This window comes from Schistocerca nitens, chromosome 9 (assembly GCF_023898315.1).
Source record: "Schistocerca nitens isolate TAMUIC-IGC-003100 chromosome 9, iqSchNite1.1, whole genome shotgun sequence".
NCBI classification, from domain to species: Eukaryota; Metazoa; Arthropoda; class Insecta; order Orthoptera; family Acrididae; genus Schistocerca; species Schistocerca nitens.
Genome location: NC_064622.1, coordinates 92,918,374 through 92,941,971, shown reverse-complemented (window position 1 = coordinate 92,941,971; position 23,598 = coordinate 92,918,374). Strand labels below are relative to the sequence as shown.

The following is a 23,598-nucleotide window of genomic DNA, read 5'->3' as shown; positions in this document are numbered from 1 at the left end:
TGCTGACGCACTACAGTGGCCAACAATATCCCCAGATGTATCTGCGATTTAAGGTGAGTGACCAAGTCCATCCCAGCGCCCAGTATCGGGCAGCCTACGGCAGGGGAAGATACAACGGCTTTATGTCACCCATTCCAACAGAATCAGAGTGTGCATCCTGACCAGGAGGGGGGGGGGCGCAATATCAAACTGTTAAGTGGGCTTATATTGCCAAGTTATGTGCAAATTTGACTCTATTTCGTAATCACTGCATTAACTTGACATGCTTTCTCAACTGGAATTCATTTCGTTTCCTCCCCGCCTTCTGGCGCTTCACTTTTTATCAGGCAGTGTATTTCTTTTCCATGTGGACAAAGATGGTCTACCAAGTACCTCAGGACCTCACTAGGGATGTCTATTGGGACTGTTGTTGAACGCTTCACTAAGGACATGTTATTCGAAAAACTAAATCCTAGTCCCGTGGGAACGAAATCGTTCAAGTGACTCGATGCACGCACGATCCAGTTCAAACTACAGCGCCCTGTTACCGCAGTGCGAGCACAGATAGCGGGAAATGCCTTTATGGTCAGCCACGACGACATACTGTTCTTCTTCTTCTTCTTCTTCTTCCACGGGGTCGGCACTGTTATCTGCGATTTAAGGTGAGTGACCAAGTCCATCCCAGCGCCCAGTATCGGGCAGCCTACGGCAGGGGAAGATACAACGGCTTTATGTCACCCATTCCAACAGAATCAGAGTGTGCATCCTGACCAGGAGGGGGGGGGGGGGCGCAATATCAAACTGTTAAGTGGGCTTATATTGCCAAGTTATGTGCAAATTTGACTCTATTTCGTAATCACTGCATTAACTTGACATGCTTTCTCAACTGGAATTCATTTCGTTTCCTCCCCGCCTTCTGGCGCTTCACTTTTTATCAGGCAGTGTATTTCTTTTCCATGTGGACAAAGATGGTCTACCAAGTACCTCAGGACCTCACTAGGGATGTCTATTGGGACTGTTGTTGAACGCTTCACTGAGGACATGTTATTCGAAAAACTAAATCCTAGTCCCGTGGGAACGAAATCGTTCAAGTGACTCGATGCACGCACGATCCAGTTCAAACTACAGCGCCCTGTTACCGCAGTGCGAGCACAGATAGCGGGAAATGCCTTTATGGTCAGCCACGACGACATACTGTTCTTCTTCTTCTTCCACGGGGTCGGCACTGTTATAGGGGTTGAGTTTATGTTAGTGGTACATAGTTGGTGGCCGGATAACCTTCCACACACCATGATGACTTACGGTTAACGTCACTAATTATGTTGACAATGAGGAGAGAAAGTAATGACAGTACTGCTAAAAGTGCCAGAATGTGCAAACAGATAATGAGAAGCAGATCCTAAGCAATTCTATCTTCTTCTCCACTCCGTGGATTAGGCAATGTTGCCTATTCCGTCTTCAAAGTATGTCCGACTACCGGTTTCTTGGTGTTCCCAGACATCCTGTTCTCTTAGGCATGCAGTAGAACACTCTTATTGGGATCCTCTCCTTAGGCATTCTGTCAACATATTTTATGTACTAATTTCTGTAGCTAACAATGTTTTCTCCCAAAGAGCTTATTCTTAATCCTTCCCTTGTTTTTTCATCTGAAATTTTATATGAAGGAGAATTTTTTTTTTGACCTTAAGAATCTCATTTCGGTTGCTTGTACCTTGTTGTTACCAGTCTTTGTGAATGTCCATTTTTCAGATCGACAGAGAAAAGGTGGCACGCCATTGATACTAATTTTTAGGCATCTATTTATTGTACCGAATTCATGCTGGAACATGCGTATTTTTTGTTAAATCCTTTTCTCCCACTGCTGGATATCCGGAAAACGTAATCGGAAATCTCTTTCCAGACTATGCGTCCCGGACTAACCATATACACGCTGAGCTGCAGCAGGTTAAGCAGCTCCGAATACAGCAGTCCTTCTTCCAGCGAACGATTGGATGTTTTCAGACAGCAACTTACGGTCGGAATTCCCAGTCGCGTTTGGAGCAACTTTGAAGGAGCGTGACGTGTGGAGTGCTGTATCCTGGTCAAACAGCTGGGGGACGACTCGCTTGCCGCGCTGCACAGCCCTCTAAAATGACGTTTCGCCAGTCATCACACCACTTCAGCAGTTCTGAGAACGGAAGGCCTCCACGGCTGGGGGGAATCCCTGTGAGCTCAGTAAGCAGCTGCAGACACGGGCAAGCCCCCTCCAGAGGCGCTGACGACGCCAGATATAAAAGGCGCTGAGTGCGGTTCGTTAAGGTGTTGTTAGTGTTCCGTAGCCGCCACCGGCCGCAACGCCATGAAGATTTCTGCAGGTGTGGCCGTCGCCGTTTTCGCCGTCCTGGCGCTCTCGTCGCACGTGGAAGCCCAGAGAGGTGAGGCTGTCTCACGAACCGTGCCTAGATTTAAACGTCTAGAAGCAAGTGAATTAAGAACTCTCCGAGAAGTAATATATCGACTTCTTCAGAGGGTAATGTCCTACGCATAACGTGAAGGACAATCAAAGAATTTAAAATCAAAGATGTTAAAATAGTCGAGAATAAATAGGGTGAAAGTCCAAGTCCGCAACAGCGGTTTACTGTGGTTTTATGTATAAAATGCATTTTTGCACCATCAGCTGTTTTTATTTTGAACCCAAATTCTATCGGTTTCGGTCTTGGACAATCTTCACGGATGAAGGGTTGAAATGGTATAAGCCACCATACTGCATAAGTCATTACTTAAAATGTGTAGTGCATGGTTTGTTTTTGTGGTCTTCAGTCCTGAGACTGGTTTGATGCAGCTCTCCATACTACTCTATCCTGTGCAAGCTTCTTCATCTCACAGTACCTACTGCAGCCTACATCCTTCTGAATCTGCTTAGTGTATTCATCTCTTGGTCTCCCTCTACGATTTTTACCCTCCACGCTGCCGTCCGATACTAAATTGGTGATCCCTCGATGTCTCAGAACATGTCCTACCAACCGAGCGAGGTGGCGCAGTGGTTAGCACACTGGACTCGCATTCGGGAGGACGACGGTTCAATCCCGTCTCCGGCCATCCTGATTTAGGTTTTCCGTGATTTCCCTAAATCGTTTCAGGCAAATGCCGGGATGGTTCCTTTGAAAGGGCACGGCCGATTTCCTTCCCAATCCTTCCCTAACCCGAGCTTGCGCTCCGTCTCTAATGACTTCGTTGTCGACGGGACGTTAAACACTAACCACCACCACCACCATGTCCTACCAACCGATCCCTTCTTCTAGTCAAGTTGTGCCACAAGCTCCTCTTCTCCCCAGCTCTATTCAGTACCTCCTCATTAGTTATGTGATCTACCCATCTAATCTTCAGCATTCTTCTGTAGCACCACATTTCGAAAGCTTATATTCTCTTCTTGTCTAAACTATTTAGCGTTTACGTTTCACTTCCATACATGGCTACACTCCATACAAACGACTTCCTGAGATTTAAATCTATATTCGATGTTAACAAATTTTACTTCTTCAGAAACGCTTTCCTTGCCATTGCCATTCTACATTTTATATCCTCTCTACTTCGACCATCATCAGTTATTTTGCTCCCCAAACAGTAAAACTCGTTTATTGCTTTAAGCGTCTCATTTCCTAATCTGATTCCCGCAGCATCACCCGAGTTAACTCGACTACATTCCATTACCCTCGTTTTGCTTTTCTTTTGTTCATCTTACATCTTGCTTTAAAGACACTGTCCATTCCGTTCAGCTGCTCTTTCAGGTCCTTTGCTGTCTCTGACAGAATTACAATGTCATCGGCGAACCTCAAAGTTTTTCTTTCTTCTCCATGGATTTTAATACCTACTCCGAACTTTTCTTTTGTTTCCTTTATTGCTTGCTCAATATACAGATTGAATAATCTGCCTCGGGAAAAATTACGGCTGTAGCTTCCCCTTGCTTTCAGCCGTTGTCAGTACCAGAGCAGCAATGCCATTTTGGTTAGTGTTACAAGGCCAGATCAGTCAATCATCCAGACTGTTGCCCCTGCAACTACTGAAAAGACTGCTGCCCCTCTTCAGGAACCACACGTTTGTCTGGCCTGTCAACAGATACCCCTCCGTTGTGATTGCACCTACGGTACCGCTATCTGTATCGTTGAGGTACACAAGCTCCCCACCAACGGCAACGTCCATGGTTCATGGGGGGAGTGCATCGTATGAATATAAACATAAGGGACACGACGTTAAAAGCAAACATCCGATTTCTAAATGTATACAGTATAATTGGGATGTTTGCTTTTAAAGTCCTGTCTCATATGTTTACATTCACGGCATGCATTACACATTTTAAGTAATGACTAATGCAATATGGCGGCTTAAACCATTTTAGCCCTCCATCCGTGAAGACGGTCAAGATCGAAACCGGTAGAATTTGAGTTTAAAATAAAAACAGCTGATGGTTCAAATATGCATTTTATACATTACTTAACTGCTGCTGGCAGTCATCTCCCAAAAATGTTTATTGTGTTTTTCCCTGTATGACGCCTGTTTCATACACTGGAGGTATATCTTCGGGTCAGATAAGACTAATACTTCATGGACTACGACTTCCAAGGTGCAAGCGCGCTGGAAAAATTGTCACTGCTCGGTAAAACCATGAATGAACCGTCAGGTGGGCGTCCGATCCAAACCGTGCATGATCAGTAAAAAAAGAAAAAAGAAAAATGATCGGACTACCGTCTGCCGGTTCATTCATGGTTTTACCGAAGAGTGACAATGTTTCCAGCGCGCTTGCACCTTGGAAGTCATGGCCATGAAGTATTACTTTTATATGACATGAAGGTACACCTCCAGGGTATGAAACCGGTCGTCAGTGACATGGCCTCGAAGACGTTACCTGGGATAGATACCGGCAAAACATCAGACAACGCCCGAATGCCAATGTTTTGAATGCGCCGAAGTTGTGGGGGGTACAGGCAGACGCCGTTTCCCGAATAAAAGCCTTTTTCTTACCTTTAAAATTTTACAACTTTTTTAACTTCATTTTAAAATAGTAAATGAACATTCGTTATCGTGAACAACAAGATCGTCAATATAGTTTGTTAATGAAAGTTCCTGAAGTGTTATTTTAACAGATCAAAGAACAGCTCTCAGAATCAATTTACAACGCTTAAAACTCAAAATACCTTTTTAAGCAAAGGAAAAAAATACAAATTGAATAATGCAAGGCTAAATAAAAGATTCTAACAACACATGGCAATACCCAAATTTTCGTAGATATCACCTGTGATCTCTAAAGGCAATAAAATATTGATTACACATTTTTAATTATAACGACTTAAGTGCAATAAAATCTGATCACTATCAACATACACTCGAACCCTGTAGCCTCTACGATGCGCAGCGTATCACAATATGTTTTCCTTCCTTCTATAACTTTAGGCCATTAACCTCCCTACATGTGCTGCATACTACAACCATCGAATTATGACAAATAATCAAGCATAGATGTTTTAACTAACCAGGTATGTCATCTTTTTCTCTGAAATCAAATAAAAAACACACAAATCGACTCTTAAACTCAGTAATTACATCCGTTAAAAAAATATACAATACATATCTTTTGATTTCGTCGTGGTCGTGCGCTGTTGTGCACCTTGCTCTCCTTCAGGATCACATGCGGCACAGGAAAGATTTTCTGCTATGTACAAAACGTTAACAGGGCGCAACCAACTTACACAAATTGCTTACTGGGATTATACGTCGAGGTGGGTGAGGCTCGCAAAACTTAAAACGGGCGAGGGAGTAGATGTGGTACTAGTGAACACTTCGACTATACCGCACCGCACCAAACAGTAAACTCTTGGGAGGGTCACACCAAACCACAGAATGACGTCACAAGCTAAATTATGAAAATACTATCGGCGATTTCGACATGACAAGTAGAACCGTAAAATACCATAAGAAGCGAACTGCAATTTACACGATTCATAAGCGTCCGACTGAAAAGCTCCACAGTCAATCTTTACCTTACTACAAACACTTAACAGCACCTCTAAAGTTCACTCGTGGACACTACCAGAGTGTCAGTTACTCGTTTTAACTGTAGGTAACAGAGTTTAACACTCTGGGGCCATCTTAGGTTTCTTAATAAGACAAGATGTGATTCGGTGCTTCACTTGGTTCCACCTTCGACCCCAAACAGTCACTTACTTTAGAGCAGCTAAATAGATGCAATGCCGCTATCAACGCTCTCTTCCCATGCAGCGCTCTAACTGGACACTGCAGTACCGAAGCAAATCTTACACCACTCACAAGTCCGATATATGCTCCACCAACGTGCACCTTTTTGGAATTCTTATGTTCACCTCATACACCAAACTTACGTAATTCTTCGTTGGAATCCAAGGGCGGAACCAAGAAATCACTTTTCAGCTCTTGAATAACCACACGATGATCGCCATCGGGACAACACCGGCCCTCCGCATTAGGATCTTCTGCGGGGCCCACCGACCAAGCGGCCTTGCCCTCCGACACCGACATCACTCCTCACGCACCGTCCGGAACTATCTCACTGCAAGCCACTAAAAAAAGAAAAAAAAACAGCCGTACCGGCTCAGTCATATGGGTAAAAACACATTAAACCGCTATTGCGGACTTTCACTCAGTTTATGGTAGACTATTTTGCCATCTTGGATTTTAAACTGTTTGATTGGCCTTCACATTATGTGCAAGTTCCTTAGCTGTGGTTGCCTCCCATACGATTGTTTCTAAAGTCCTAAAAGTCAGCATGAAATTCGCGAATGGTAATGTTGACGTACCCAACTAATACTCTTGCTTGATGGGATATATGACTGTTATATATTTGTTTGACCTTATGACAGACACGTCTCGAACGTCTGTACTCTAATCTTTCAATGGTTCAAAGGGCTCTAAGCACTATGGGACCTAACATCTGAGGTCACCAGTCCCCTAGACTTAGAACTACTGAAACCTAACTAACCTAAGGACATCACACATATCCATGCCCGAGGCAGGATTCGAACCTGCGACAGTAGCAGCCGCGTGGTTCCGGACTGAAGCGCCTAGAACCACTCGGCCACCGCGGTCGGCAATCTTTTAATGGACGAGTGCGATAGGAAACAGTAAAACAAAAAAAAAATCAGTAAGAAATGAAATAGAACACCTCACGGAACACTATATCTACACTCTCTAAAATCACTTGTATTGTTAAAAGCTTTTTTATTGTCATTTCTGAAAGTTTCAACAAGAAAAAGACTTTCAGTGAGGGATCACTGGACTATGAAATGATGAGCGAACCACTCTGCAAACCTAAAAAGAACCAAAGCCTAGCCGGCCGCGGTGGTCTCGCGGTTCTAGGCGCGCAGTCCGGAACCGTGCGACTGCTACGGTCGCAGGTTCGAATCCTGCCTCGGGCATGGATGTGTGTGATGTCCTTAGGTTAGTTAGGTTTAAGTAGTTCTAAGTTCTAGGGGACTGATAACCACAGCAGTTGAGTCCCATAGTGCTCAGAGCCATTTGAACCATTTTTGAACCAAAGCCTAAAGGCTTCGGCTGCATCCGGGCTATCCTCTGAGATGAATAGGTTGGCACAGGAGAAAAATTCATGGCGGGCCGCATCAAACCACTGAGAAGACTGATGACTAAAAAAAAAAGAAATTGTAGTTTTTAAGCTCTGGTGAGAGGTAGATGCAGCACGGTTGCTGGTTCTGGGTGGTATGGCTGCCCATTGGTTGTTGTCCACCCTTCAGCGGGAAAGTGGTTTCTTGCAGCCAGATGAAGTCGTTGTTTCTCACGGCAGCTGACTGCGAGGGGCGGAAGGAAGGCAGAATCAAGGTACTCGTGTTCACGGCTACAGATAAAACCGTGGTGGCTGCATGACCTCTGACACTCAGTGCACCATGCGTAGAGTGACCGCCAGCCACATCTGCCGTACCAGAGCGTTCGGTTCGCCTATACAAGCTCGACTGTATCTGGTGTGATGCCATCACTGTCACATGAAAAGCTGAACTTTCTGTGTAACCTCCCCCTCACTTATCGACCTTAATGACAGTGAAAAATTAAACCGCGTGTACCTAATGGAAATTTGGGGAAAGGAATCGTCACCGAAGTTAATCTGTCGGTAAAGAGGGAGGAAAGGGTTACATCTAAATGAAAGGAAAAATGCAAATGAAACTGGTGGAAATTAATTTTGAAAAGGGGTAAAGTTAATAAAGGAAGTAAATGTGCGGCCGTTACGTTCACAATTAACTAACGGTAATTAGATATTTGAGATTTGGGGGAAATCACGGTCGCCAGTCCTAAGGACAATTACTATAGTAACTGAAAAAGAAAGGTTATTACACATATAATTAGCACTAGAAGCGTGGCAACTGAAGGTTGACACGTGTAGTGCGAAAACTGAAAGTTTGTCAGAAGTAATAAATTTCGCTGCACTCTGACTTAATTTAGCAAAAGAATTAATAAAACTGGAAAATTGAAAGTTAGTTTAGTGACTGAAATTAATAGTGACCTTTGTTTCTGAAGCATATCGAAATTCAGTAACATACAGTTAGTCTTGGGCTACCTCAACAATCATTTCAAAAGCTACTTGAATCTACGCAATTTAGAAATAAGAGATTTAACTTCGAACTTGAATTAAATGATTCTGAACAATTAACAATAGTAAAATTTAGTACGTACCAAGCTGAGCTGCAGTCACAGGTGAGCTAAAATATGCTAACAAAACTCGCACTCTTAATTTGTGCTCGTGTAATCTAAATATTGTACCCAGCTATGAATACCTTAACTGAACTTTGAAATTAAAGCAGTGAAATCGAATTATATTATTTTAATGCTGGCGTTTGAATTTCAACGACACTCGGGTTCATTTCGGAAAAGGAAGGGACCCTGCTTGGCAATGCAATTTGGACAATGAGCAACAAAGGTTCATGCTAAGTTGCTATAATTTTGTGATGCAACAATTTTAAAAGTTTGAAAAGCTGAGGTCTGCCATACAGTTCTAAAACTTTACGTGCTTCCAGTCTTCCTTGTTGGTTGATTGAAGGTTTGAAGCTGTCGATCGAGGAGGTGGCGACAGTCACTCATTGTCGGCCGTCGCTGTTGCAGAAGCTGGATGTTGGCGCGCCTTCTTCTCGACACGGTCACCAGACGAAACGGGCTCTTGATGTGCACCAGCTAATGATTCCCGTCCGCGACACCATGTCAGAAACTATCATCGCAAGTCGAGCGCAATTACATGCTGCCAAACCCCGAAAGCGCGGCAACTCGCGGGAGCTTCACACAACGCACCTGCTCCACTGCACTACTCCAGCCAGACCCCTCTGCTCAGCCCGCGCTCCACGCGGCAGAGTTAACACTACCAAAGATCCTAAACACTTTCGTTCTCCACACAACCTATCGATGTATTCGTTCGATAGCATAGTTTTCCCTAGGCCAGACCCAGCGTGTAAATACAAATAATATTCACAAAACAAACCAATTATACATCGACATAAATGCATATATATACAACTAGTAAAACAATTACAATATACAAAGACACAGAAATGTTATATCTTCAGGTAGCAAAATAAGGAAAAAATTTTGCAGTGCAATAGATGGAAATAGGAGGATATGCATTTCCGGCGTTACATCTGTATTCGCTGTTCCCAGCGAAGAGCTCTTTCCGCAACTCAGCAGGTGTCTCACATTTTATCGCTCATGAGTGTTCATAGAAATTCTGAGAATGTCGTATCTGAAATGATTTAAGGAAGTCATGAATGACAAAATTAATACAAACATCAAGGCTCAGATTGTGGCAGCTACTGAAACAATAGCGAACAGAGGTACAGAACAGAGGCATACTAAGCGATAACTCATCCATTATGTCTATCACAACAGTTTACATTCTTATCAACAGAAAATACACATATAGACAAGCACAAACACACACACACACACACACACACATACACACACGCACACACACACACACACATAAATACATACATAGAGGCATAGATAAATACACATAGGTTACGATGGCACATCTCTCCCAAATGCTAAAGTGCCTCCCTCACCACGCACAATCGTACACACACGCTACAAAAGTACAGAAACTGAACTGCATGTAGCAACCATAACGCAGACAAATGACTATGCCAGCACACATCGCTGAAATTGATAATACTGGAGACTGTAAACGCACACTGTCAACAAATATGAAAAGAAAGAACATTAGTGAGAAATACCATTAGATCTAAAAACACGTGCACACAAATTTTCATAATGGGACCTCCTAGACTGTAACAGGTTGGATAACCATAGTGTTACATATGCGAATAAACAGCCACACAAAATCGCAAATGGAGCAAAAGAATCTGGAATCTTAAGTAAAAAACTGCCAAAATATTTTTTCTAGGCCGATAATAGGAGACAGACGGAAAGAAACTTGCAAAACAGGAAAAGGCTTGTATCTATTGGATCGTGTATCTAGTATGTACATGTAGTAAAAAGCAAAATATATGTTAGAGCAGTGGTTTCCAACATGAAGTAATTATCTCAAATGGTTCAAATGGCTCTGAGCACTATGGGACTTAACATCGGAGGTCATCAGTCCCCTAGAACTACTTAAACCTAACTAATCTAAGGACACCACACACATCCTTGCCCGAGGCAGGATTCGAACCTGCGACCGTAGCGGTCGCGCGGTTCCAGACTGAAGCGTCTAGAACCGCTCAACCACACCGCCCGGCGAAGTAATTATCTCTTGAGCGGTAAAATGAAATTTTCGTAGGGGTAAAAAAAAGGCTTCAGTTATGTTCCGGTCACGAAATCAAATACTTTTTGAAAGATCATTACGATTATCACTATTTTGTAAGATGGTGCTATTAGTTATATTTTTTATTTAATAACTAACATTAACGCGTGACACAAGGTGATGGATGTTACAGCTTGCATAACGAATGTATGAGCAACGTCTTCCTCACAAAGTCCAGTCACTCTATATATACTTTTATCCATGGTAGAGCCGGCCGCGGTGGTCTCGGGGTTAAGGCGCTCAGTCCGGAACCGCGCGACACTACGGTCGCAGGTTCGAATCCTGCCTCGGGCATGGATGTGCACAGGTTAGTTAGGTTTAAGTAGTTCTAAGTTCTAGGGGACTGATGACCACAGAAGTTAAGTCCCATAGTGCTCAGAGCCATTTGAACCATTTTTTTATCCATGGTAGAAAAGCCGAGATATAGACACTGATTGACAATCGCTAAGGAACAACTGACACTTCTAAGGAACAACTGCCAGTTTCTACAGAACAGTCTACAATTGCTGCGGAGTACACAATCAATGATGATAATAGGAAGTGTAAAGGTGGGACGTGTCAAATGCCGCGAAGGCTGTGGACAAACGCTGTATGTGCATTCGACAGTTCACGCACTGCGGTGACTCAGGAAGATTGTTGCGGCATCAGTCAGTGCAACATGCCGTTTGCCAGGGCAGTGTTTCTGCAAGACGTCATTTGCGTGCTTACGATCGTGGACGAGCAGTTGGACAGACCGAAACCGTGCAGAGTGACACTACCATGGCCACAGTAATGGGTGTGTTCAACAGTGCCATCTCACGATTAAAAGAGGGCACTGAAGGTGAAAATGCTATGCAAAAGCATGCCGTTAGCGTAGACGGCCCACCACACTGAAAGAGGATCCATACGAAACCCTAGTGCAGAAAAGGAACATACTTGTCATTCCTAGGAAGATCGCTGTAGACCTAGTAACCGCTACTGCTAGACATGTCTCGACTAGAACCATTTCGCAGTGGTTAATTCAGGCTGGTATGGATGCTCTGAAGTCTGTTAAATGATCCCACTTCAACAATACCATCGTCGAGAAGAAGTTTGTTGGTGTAGGGAGTGTGTTGGTTGCGGGTGGGACAGTGGTCCAGAGTGACGTTCTGTGGCGAATGTAACTGCACTGTGGCAAGTGGTTCTGGCCATCAGTCTGTGTGCAGAGAGAGGGGAATACGCTACACATCACAGAATGTTCATGAACGTCATCGACATGGCCTAGGCACTGTGGTGCTAGGAGGCATTGTGCACCATGGCGAGACACCGCTGCATATCTCTGAGCCAGGTACCGTTACAGCACAGCGGTATTGCAGGGAGATTCTTCTAGATCATGTCCGTCTGTTCAGAGGTGAAGCAGGTCCCTCACAGAAACAGGAAGCGATTTAGAAGAGATAGGGGATCCAGTATTACAATCAGATTTTAAGAAAGCTTCTAGGGGACTAATGACCTCAGCAGTTGAGTCCCATAGTGCTCTGAGCCATTTGAACCATTTTTTCCTGACTTTGCCCGCACCCTTTGAGGCTGTTGCCCTTTCTGTACTTGCCCGAGGCCATCTAACCTAAAAAACCGCTCAGTCCACGCCACACAACCCCTGCTACCCGTGTAGCCGCTTGCTGCGTGTAGTGGACTCCTGACCTATCCAGCGGAACCCGAAACCCCACCACCCTATGGCGCAAGTCGAGGAATCTGCAGCCCACACGGTCGCAGAACCGTTTCAGCCTCTGATTCAGACCCTCCACTCGGCTCTATACCAAAGGTCCGCAGTCAGTCCTGTCGACGATGCTGCAGATGGTGAGCTCTGCTTTCATCCCGCTAGCGAGACTGGCAGTCTTCACCAAATCAGATAGCCGCCGGAAGCCAGAGAGGATTTCCTCCGATCCATAGCGACACACATCATAGGTGCCGACATGAGCGACCACCTGCAGATGGGTGCACCCTGTACCCTTCATGGCATCCGGAAGGACCCTTTCCACATCTGGAATGACTCCCCCCGGTATGCACACGGAGTGTACATTGGTTTTCATCCCCTCTCTTGCTGCCATATCCCTAAGGGGCCCCATTACGCGCCTGACGTTGGAGCTCCCAACTACCAGTAAGCCCACCCCCTGCGACTGCCCGGATCTTGCAGACTTTGGGGCAACCTCTGGAACAGGACAAGCAGCCATCTCCGGCCGAACATCAGTATCAGCCGGAGACAGAGCCTGAAACCGGTTCGTCAGACAAACTGGAGAGTCCTTCCGTTCAGCCCTCCGGAATGTCTTTCGCCCCCTGGCACACCTCGAGATGACCTCCCACTCTACCACAGGTGAGGGATCAGCCTCAATGTGGGCAGTATCCCGGGCAGCCACAGTCTTAGTCCGATCGGAGGATGCGTGGGACGATCTGGCCGTCCCCGACAAACCCCCATCCGGACCCCCACAGTGATGCCCATTGGCAACAGCCTCAAGCTGTGTGACCGAAGCCAACACTGCCTGAAGCTGGGAGCGAAGGGATGCCAACTCAGCCTGCATCCGAACACAGCAGTTGCAGTCCCTATCCATGCTAAAAACTGTTGTGCAAAGAACGTCTGAACTAATCTACAGAGAGCACAAACAAATCGACACAAAATTTAAACGGTTATTAAAATACAAGATTGCCTAGTAAATGCAGTAATGCTGCTACTTGCGCACTGCTGACACACTGCTTGGCGGCGGAAGGAGACTACGCGATTTTACACTATTCAGGTACTAAAAGGCGATGCTAAACTCTCAAATACTGTAATACGCCCGAAATTTATGAATTTAAACAATGCAAGTACCAAAAACACGCAAAGAAATTAAGAATTAAACTATGTAACAAATGAGTGAGCTAGGAGTATACGACTTTCCGCTGGCAGCTGCTTATCCAACGGCGGCAGGGAGCACACTTCTTTTACGATACTGCCACCTCGTTTTCTTATTGCATTTACTGGTGTCACTAAATGGTTCAAATAGCTCTGAGGATTATGGGACTTAACTTCTGAGGTCATCTATCCCCTAGAACTTAGAACTACTTAAACCTAACTAACCTAAGAACATCAAACACATCCATGCCCGAAGCAGGATTCGAACCTGCGACCGTAGCGGTCACGCGGTTCCAGACTGAAGCGCCTAGAACCGCACGGCCACACCGGCCGGCGCAATCGGGCACGGAGCAGCGTCGGGGACGGAGCGCCAGTGAAGTGCTGACAGACAGTACTTGCCGACCGCTGGGGAAACACATGAACTGTCCGACTGAAGGAGACTGGAGTGGGAACGACCGTTGGTTGGTCGTACCACCGGTCGTCTCATCGGCCGACGTGTATTTGGTCTTTTGGCCGTTTCCGATTGTGAGGCAGTCGGCCGGTTGGGGCAAAGCAGCGAGGAAGTCTCCGTGGCGCGTAGTCAGGCCACAGCCGCTGGCGGTTGGAGTTGTGAGGCGTTTCAAAAATGGTTCAAATGGCTCTGAGTACCATGGGACTTAACATCTGAGGTCATCAGTCCCCTAGAACTTAGAACTACTTAAATCTAAATAACCTAAGAACATCACACACATCCATGCCCGAGGCAGGATTCGAACCTGCGACCGTAGCAGCAGCGCGGTTCCAAACAGAAGCGCCTAGAACCGCTGGCCACACCGGCCGGCTGTGAGGCGTCTCTTGCGAGGGTTATGAAGTTCGTCTCCCACCGATCCTGGGGCTCACTTAACCTACTATCAAGCCTCAGCTGCTACCACATCCCTTCGTTTGATCCTGGTTGTCGCTTTCTGGGAGATTCCCGAAGGCAACACCGTGTGTGCATTGAAGTCGGCTAGAATTGCAGCCGTCTCCCTGTGTGGTGTTTAACTCAATTTAATTCATTCCTTCATTAATGAAGTGTACCAGCGGTATCTTCTGCCTTGTGGTCGTTGACGTTCCGGTGACCTGCCCTGGTCGTTGACGTAGTTTTCGGCAGTGTATTTTCCTCGCCGAGTTGACGCTGTCCAGCACGGCGTGTAGTTCGACAGCTGAGGTGTTGTTGGTAGTTTTGGGCGTTTATTCTCACTTGGCTGGATTGGGCACCAGTATCCAGAACGTTGTGCCATTGACATCTTGTTGTTGTTTTGCTGGTCGGGTGGAGCAGAACTGATCTTGTTGGTTGGTTCGTCGGCTGGCTTTCGGTTGGGTTGCCTTCCGATTAAGAGGCTGTCGGTCTGGCTACCTTTCTCACCTAAACGTGCGTTAGTGTTACCTTCCCAGGCCGATCCTTGGAATCTTCCCAGCGCCGCTCCTTGTGTTTTACATAGTGATTTCCTTTTTAGTCTTAAGTACTCTTTGTGGCCTTTGTAAGGCTTTACTTCTTAGGCCTTATGCCATAAAAAAATTGTTTGGTATGTGGCCTTCAGCCGAGTTTCAGCCTTCCAAAATTAAAATTGAAAATTCCTTGTGCCTAGACCTTAAGCTGTAAATTGGTTTCAAGTTGGTATGTGGCCTTCAGCAGAGTTATCAGCCTTTTCACATCAAGAGCTGAAAAATTTTGTCTACGCCTTAAGCCGTAAGAAATATTTTCTAGTTTTTATGTGGCCTTCAGACGAGTTTTCCAACTTAAATTAAAAATGGTAAATTTCTTTGGGCTTTAAGCCGTGAGATTGTTTGGGTTTCGTATGTGGCCTTTAGCCGACAGTTATGTGAAGCATTTTAGGATAAAGCCATTAGTCTACTTTAGTTGAAATTTGGCTCTTCTCTTTAGGCCTTACGCCGTCAAATTGTTTTCTGCATGGTGTCTGGCCTTCAGCCGAGTTTTAGTCTCTTTCAAATTAAAAATTAAAAATCCTTGTCTTACCCTTAAGTCATAAGGTTGTTATTCTTTAGTATGAGGCCTTCAGCCGAGTTTCACACGAAGTATTTTAAGATAAGGCCTTCAGCCTTTTCAAATTGAAAGCTCTTCTTCCGAGGCCTTAAGCCGTTAAATGGTTTTGTTGATATGCGGCCTTCAGCTTTCAGCATATTTATATTAAACATTGAAAAACTTTGTCTCGGCCTTAAGCCGTAACACTGTTCATGATTAATGTGAGGCCTTCAGCCGAGTTCTATGGGAATAATTTAAGCTAAGACTTTTAGCCTATTTATATTGAAGATAAAATTTTTTTCTAAAGAACTGAATCGTCCAGAAGAACTCCTGTACCTCATTTCCTTTCTTAGGCCTTGTGCCTTGGATTTTCGATGTGGCCTTCAGCCGATCTAAATTAAAACAAAAGAGGTCTTTCGTTAAAACCTTTAGAGTTTTGACTCTTGCTTGTGTGATTGTGTGTTTAAAGAAATAAAGTTTATATGTTGATTGCAACTGACGGTAACTTATTTTGGCCACTTTCCACAAATATAACCGCATCCGCTCCGTCCTGCTAGCCCAGGTATTTCAAACAGTCTATCAGAATTTCTAAAATCATTAGGGGAAATGGCAACTAAGCGACTATTCACGTTGACGTGTAGAATTTATGAGTCTGGCAACATACCATCTCACTTTCGGAAAAATATCCATCCAAACAATTCCGAAGAATGCAAGAGCTGGCAAGTGCGAGAATTATCGCACAATCAGCTTAATAGCTCATGCATCCAAGTTGATGACAATAATAATGTTCGAAAGTCAGAGAAAAATGTGGATAAGCTATAGGGACTGACGAATAATATACAATATGTGTAAGAGCCAAGAGGGAATAGTAAGAATGGACGACCAAGAACGAAGCGCTAGGATTAAAAATGGTATAAGACAAGGATGTAGTCTTTCTACCTACTGTTCAATCCGCACATCGATGAAGCAATGATAGAAATAAAACAAAGGTTCAGGAATGGAATTAAAATTCAAGGTGAAAGCATATCAATGATACGGTTAGCTGATGACATTGCTACCCTCAGTAAAAGTGAAGAAGAATTACATGATATGCCGAGTACAGAAATGGATTGAGAGTGAATCGAAGAAAGACGAAGGTAATGAGAAGTAGTAGAAATGAGAACAGTGAGAAACTTAACAACAGAATTGGTGGTCACGAGGTAGATGAAGTTAGGGAGTTCTGCTACTTAGGCAGCAAAATAATCAATGACGGACGGAGCCAGCACTGTCAAGAAGGACACTCCTGGATAAGAGAATTATTCTAGTATCAGACATTGGCCTTAATTTTAGGAAAACTTTTCTGAGAATGTACGTCTGGAGCACAGCGTTGTATGATAGTGAAACATGGACTATGGGAAAATCATAACAGAGGAGAATCGAAGCATTTGAATTGTAGTGCTACAGGCGAATGTTGAAAATTAGGTGGACTGATAAGGTAAGGATTGAGAAGGTTCTGCGCATAATAGGAGACGAAAGGAGTATGTGGAAAACACTGATAAGAAGAAGGGATAGGATGATAGGACATCTGTTAAGACATCAGGGAATGACTTCCATGGTATTGGAGGGAGCTGTAGACGGCAAAAGCAGTAGATGAAGGCAGAGATTGGAATGCATCCAGCAAATAATTGAGGACGTAGGTTGCAAGCGCTACTCTGAGATGAAGAGGTTGGTACAGGAGAGAATTCGTGGCGGGCCGCATCAAAGCAGGCAGAAGGCTGATGACCCAACAAAAAAAGGGTCCCGCCTTTCTGTTTATGAGCTACAACGATCCACCCCCTCCCCCCTCCCAACCCACCCACACACACAAACACACACACATGAGCGCTCAGGTCTCGGACACATAGAGAATTGAAGATACTGAATGTGTGCAAAGGTCTGCATACTCCCCGGGCCGAAACCCAATAGATCCTACCTAGGATGGTATTGGCAGACGTGGAACTAAACGGAAAGTTTCCCTCTCCCCACCCCCATGACCGTGCAAGAACTGAGATGAGTGGGAAAATATCCCGCAAAGACTCTTCTACGGTTTTGTAGCCACTGTGAACACGAGGAACGAAATGTGCGTTAGTAACCGAGGAGGGCATATTCCTTACTGAGAGTCCGATATTGACCTTTATGTTGGGAGCATGACATGCGTTAAACATAAGCTTTATTTATGTCCGTTATTTTGTTTTCCCATATGGTGAAATCTGTACAGATTTTCCTTGTAAATGTAACATCCGACCTCTGTTGCGCATGTATTGTGTTTCATGTCATATGTCATTGCCTGTGATTATTCCTTTCCATCAATGTCTCTCCTCCTTAGCAGCTATCAAGCAGTGTGGATCACACATGCTTCTATATCTCCTAAAATACCCTGTACGAGTTGTTAGTAGTTCTCAAAATAGACCAGAAATTTTCTTCATTATTCGCGTCGCAACAATAAACGATTTGGTTGCACAGCACAACAGAAACTATGTAATTACACTACAGTGCTATAAGGCCTACACAGCGTTATTATTATTATTATTATTATTATTATTGTGAGTGGCAGTGTCAGACACAAAGCATCGGAAGCTTGGAGTCTTACAATTTTTACCTTTTCAGAGATAAGGAATCCAGCAAATGTGATTTACAAACGATAAAAGTAGTGCAGATATTTTCACTTCGTTAATTTTGAATGGGGGTGCAGGGTGAGGGTGAAGAAAATCTCACTAGGGACTAGAATGGTGCAGAAGTAACACGTTGTGTAACAAGTGTCTTTTCTTAATATCTTTTCTGAAGAGGAGTAGTAGGTAGCGTTAAAAGAAGGTCCCCTCATTGGCACGGACGAAACGTATTTTTGTTTGAAATGTATGAAACTCGTAATGTATGGATATACCGACAGCTGCTACGTAAATTGCTTTTATTTTAGAACCAGTTTCGGTCTTTCATAACATCTTCAGGGACCTGAACATTAACAAATTCGAAGTAGCTTAAATTCACCACTGCAGAAAGAATGATAACCAGTAACAAAAGATAACACACATAAGTTATACTTAACGAAAACTTCGCTTCAACGTACACATGTTCATATTATTATTTATAAACATTCTTATCAGGTCAAATTATGCCAGAAGTTCCTTAATGTCCCTCTTGAACGAAAGCTTCTCGCTATAAATCCTTAATGGAAGTCATTGAATGACTGCATAGATTTTACAAACCTGTAAACAGTCAAATGATCAAGACATCTGCACAGCGAACGTTGTTCCAGAACCGACCACATACATTAAGATAATTTTCAGCACAAGTTACCACAGCTGTAGTCGTAAATCCTCACTATTTACATTACTAAAAGCCTAATGTGGTTCATGGTGCTCGGTCACAGTTGGAGGCGGCCTATCTGGTGGCTTACAGGGACTACAATAATGCGATTTTCAGTGCCAGATATCATAATTGGCCAAATTCAAAAATTCGAAACGCTGTGATGATTCACCAATGAAGATGTACAATTTTATGCCAAAGGTTTAATACAGCAAGACAAGCATTATAGTTAAAAACCGTGTGCTGTATTGTGAGGCACTGTGAATGAGTAACTGATGGCGGGGAAATTACATAGACTGTGCTAATCCAGTATCTGGGACTGAGAACACTTAGCGACTTCCAAGAAACTGTGCACATAATTTCAAACTTTTTACAAACTTTTTCTCGCTTGCATGCATGTCGCGAAATATTTAACACATCACCTCATTTGTAAAGTAATCAGAGAATGAAGCTGTTTTGAAACCTGGTGGTAGTCAAGGGAGGGCAGGATTTGGTTACGATTGTGGACGGGGCTGTAATCAGTTACTATTGGTTGCGTTTTACAGTTACACACATTTATTTTTAAAACATTTATTCCAGACGCAACAATAAATAAAAAATACCACACTTTTAATGAAGGAATAAACAATTGTGTAAATAAAAGTGTTTTCAGTGCTTTACAATTTAGCAAATCACCATAAAAAACAGATACAGATTATGTTTTTTTAAAAAAAAAACAAGCCACTGTGATCACGGCTGAAGGCCAAAACCAGGTACCAACTGGGTGACATCAAATTCATTAGGCACACAAAAGCACATTGAACACTGTGACAACCCTGACGACGGTTGGCAGAATGAAACAAATCTCTTCACTGCTTCATTAATTCACAGTTGAGTAACCACTCTGTCTAATCATTGAGCCAAGTGCTTTTAACACAGTAGGGTCTTCAAGTACTAAGCGATATGCAGATCCACCAATCTGTACATGACAGCGTGATGATAATCTGTCATAACACCACATACGTACTACGGGCCCACATGGGTGACTGACTGCGCTCTACTTGGACTGAAATGCACTCATCTTAAAGCTTGCTGGATCCGGTTTATGACAAGGTCGTGTACCTTCGTGACCACAGCCATTACATCCAGCAGTCCATGCATGCTACTAGCGGTCCTGGTGAGTTCTCACACTGCTTGGACCTGGCTCCTCCTGAGTCCCCAACCGAACTGACACACTCACATGACCCGGAAAAACAACGACGTCGTCCCAAAGAGAGGGCAACAGTTACTATATATCGATAACCGCCGCTGCTGCCACTAGCGGACAGGCAAAGCTTGCGAAACTGAGTGGCGCCAGTCAATACGAGAAGAAGACAAACAACGGCAACTATGCCAACTAAACGATACCGTCTGGCCTGCAACAGAGGGCGGAAACCTAGAAACAGCACCAACGCAGGCCGCAGCACGGCTCATTTTTATGTATGCGAGCTCGATTCTTTAAAGATCAGGAGTGGGGGGTTTACTGCTACGTGGTCAGAAGATGCTCATAATAAAGTTGGCTGCTAAATGATTATGTAACTTACAACAGTTAACGAGAAACTGAAGAAATGAAATGCGTCATTATGGTACAACCAATGTTCATATGTGTGTGAATTCCTAAGGGACCTTACTGCTGAGGTCATCGGTCCCTAGACTTACACACTACATAAACTAACTTATACTAAGAACAACACACACACACACACACACACACACACACACACACACACACACACACGCACACACGCCCATGACCGAGGGAGGACTCGAACCTCTGGCGGGAGCGGACGCGCTGTCCGTAACATGGCGCCTCAAACCACGCGTCTACGGTACAACAGATAAGGATGTACTGGCAGAGTGGGGATGGTGAATGTAGCCCGGAGTTACGGCCACCTCACTTACACATGTAGTGACCGTAGCCGCTGTGTTGTGTTGCAGGGTGCTTTCCTGGGCAGCAGAGGATGCAGGCGTGCAACACGTGCTTCTGCACCCCGACTGGAGTGTGGGCATGCACGCGCAGAGGCTGCATCGGGAAGAGAGGTCAGTGTCTGACGATGTCCACCTCACTTTGCACTCATGCACACTTCATTACTAACACGGCACTCGAATTTTTAGTCTTTAGGCGAGGCAGTTGTTTACGTTTTAATTCTTTTAATGATGCTGATAACACCAATCATGCCGTGGACAACATGAAGCGAGAATTTCCGCACTATTTGATTTGAGCAAGGTTTTTGACAGCAACTTTATCTTGGAACTCTTCCATTTGGTCCGTGTTAGCGTAGAAAAGCAACAATACAGGAATTGTGAATCAGCCTTGATGCAAAACACTTTTTGTTATTTATTTACTTATTCCCCAAACTACTGTCAGCGAAAAATATCGCCATCATCGGTGGGTTCTTTCTATCTTATTTATCCCGTTAGTGACCAAATTATTTCTGGAAGTTGCAGACTTTTTATGAACATTTTATTGGGCTAAGAAACCGTTCATAAAATCATAGTTTAAATCTTGAAAGTGAGAGTTTAGCCTACGAGTATAAAAAAATTAGTGGGAACTATTGTTCCCACCGAACTCTGCAGTAAGTCACTTGCTAATTTAAAAAAAATGTATTTCCTTTATTTTTTAGTACAAAAACATGTTAAACTTTACATTTATATTTGTATTAGTTCATACTGTCCTTTGAGTTCACTAAGGTGATGTACTATGGAACTTAGAGAAGCATGGTGCTACACACAGAGGTACACGACAGTTGCTACACATTATTTTTGTTCTCTTTTCTTTGTTCTTGGTGCTACATTGGCGGCATCTTCTGTCTGTTGTACTTTTTGTAGGTCAATGAGTTCCAACTTTCTCCAGACAATCATCTGGTACTCCAGACACACCTCTTTTTGGTGTTTGAAAATGAACAGGCCTTCCTCTTCTCTTACGACTTGGGAAGCCAGAGATATGCTGCCTTGCCAAGTGCAATCTAAATGTTAGCTGGTCTGCTTCTGTCTTCTGTAGCTTCCAAATAACGTAGGAATTGACAACTGTCAAATCCACAAGAAAGAAAAACAGTTTGTGCCACCACTTCCATGAACGACGGCCTACAGCATACCGTTCACACAGCTGATCAAAACTATCCGCTCCTCCCATTATTTTATTATACTCTGCCACAGCCAATGGGCAGAATACTTCACTTCTGCTTCCACTAACTTACCTTCTAATATTTATGTAATTATCATTCAAATCCAGCAAATATACACGAATACTATCTCCCTCATAAATATAAAAGTAGATAAATACAACACAAGTCACTTCACACGCAAAAGGAAAGCACACTATCCAAAAAACGTTGTATCGGTCGAAACAGTGGCTCGTTTTCACGCGGGAACTGCGCTTCTGCATTGATTGACTCACAAGGTAGAAATACACAGCTTTCGCCTAACCGTTGACAATCTACACATAGTTAGCACACTCTAACAGAGATGGTAGCCCAAGTTAGAAGTGGGAACACGGATTACCACTGAACTTACAGCGAAAACAAATAAGTGGGAACTATAGTTGCCACTGGTCACTAAAGGGTTGTTATAGGTTACAGCATCTTTTTAAGACTTGTCGCTGTTTTCCGCATATTTTCTGTGCTTTTTCTGTTGCCGTTGTCTCGTCATACATCATGCCATCTGCAAGTTCGTTGGGCAGCTTGCAGTTAATTTATCGTACGTTGTAACGTGTATTTGACACTGTTCATTTCGACATTTAGTTTATTAACAACTTAAATTGGAAGGAACACATAGAAAATGTTGTGGAGAAGGCTAACCAAACACTGCGTATTATTGGCAGGACACTTAGAAAATGTAACAGATCTACTAAGGAGACTGCCTACACTACGCTTGTCCGTCCTCTTTTAGAATACTGCTGCGCGGTGTTGGATCCTTACCAGGTAGGACTGACGGAGTACATCTAAAAAGTTCAAAGAAAGGCAGCACGTTTTGTATTGTCGCGAAATATGGGAGAGAGTGTCACAGAAATGATACAGGATTTGGGCTGGATATCATTAAAATAAAGGGGTTTTTCGTTGCGACGGAATCTTCTCACGAAATTCCAATCACCAACTTTCCCCTACGAATGCGAAAATGTTTTATTGACACCGACCTACATAGGGAGAAACGATCACCACGATAAAATAACGGAAATCAGAGTTCATACGGAAAGAAATAGGTATTTGTTTCTTCCGCTCGCTATACGAGATTGGAATAATGAGTTTTGTAAAGGTGGTTCGATGAATCCTCTGTTAGGCACTTAAATGTGATCTGCGAGTATCCATGTAGATGTAGATGTAGATGGAGATTAAAATGAAACACGCGAATTTCTCAAACTACGCAATACTGTTTTTATTCATCTACCTTGAAAACAGATATAAACGAGTTTTCTGTGGGCCACAGAAATTCTCATTGAAACATGTGATCTCTGCAGTCCCGTAGCATGCAGTCCTTGGTCCAGAGCTTTTCTCGTTCTCTGCCAGTGATAATTCATCTGCGCTTCACTCTTGCTAAATACCTTTTACATGCTGACGATATTCGGTTGCATCTGAGCGTCGGCTCTAAGAACATTGCTGCTGCTGTCCCGGGTATGAATGGTGACCATCGTTC

General features: G+C 43.9%; 1 protein-coding gene across 2 annotated transcripts in view; it reads left to right on the top strand.

Annotated features, from left to right (window-relative positions):
* Positions 1-2,257: 2,257 nt before the first annotated feature.
* Positions 2,258-23,598, top strand: part of LOC126203460 (serine protease inhibitor I/II-like) — a 50,776-nt gene continuing 29,435 nt past the window's right edge. For both annotated transcript variants that reach the window (XM_049937776.1, XM_049937777.1), the window contains exons 1-2: positions 2,258-2,393; positions 20,908-21,009. In XM_049937776.1, the coding sequence (XP_049793733.1) occupies positions 2,318-2,393; positions 20,908-21,009 (178 nt within the window). In that variant the 5' untranslated portion in view covers positions 2,258-2,317. The remainder of the gene's footprint in view (positions 2,394-20,907; positions 21,010-23,598) is intronic.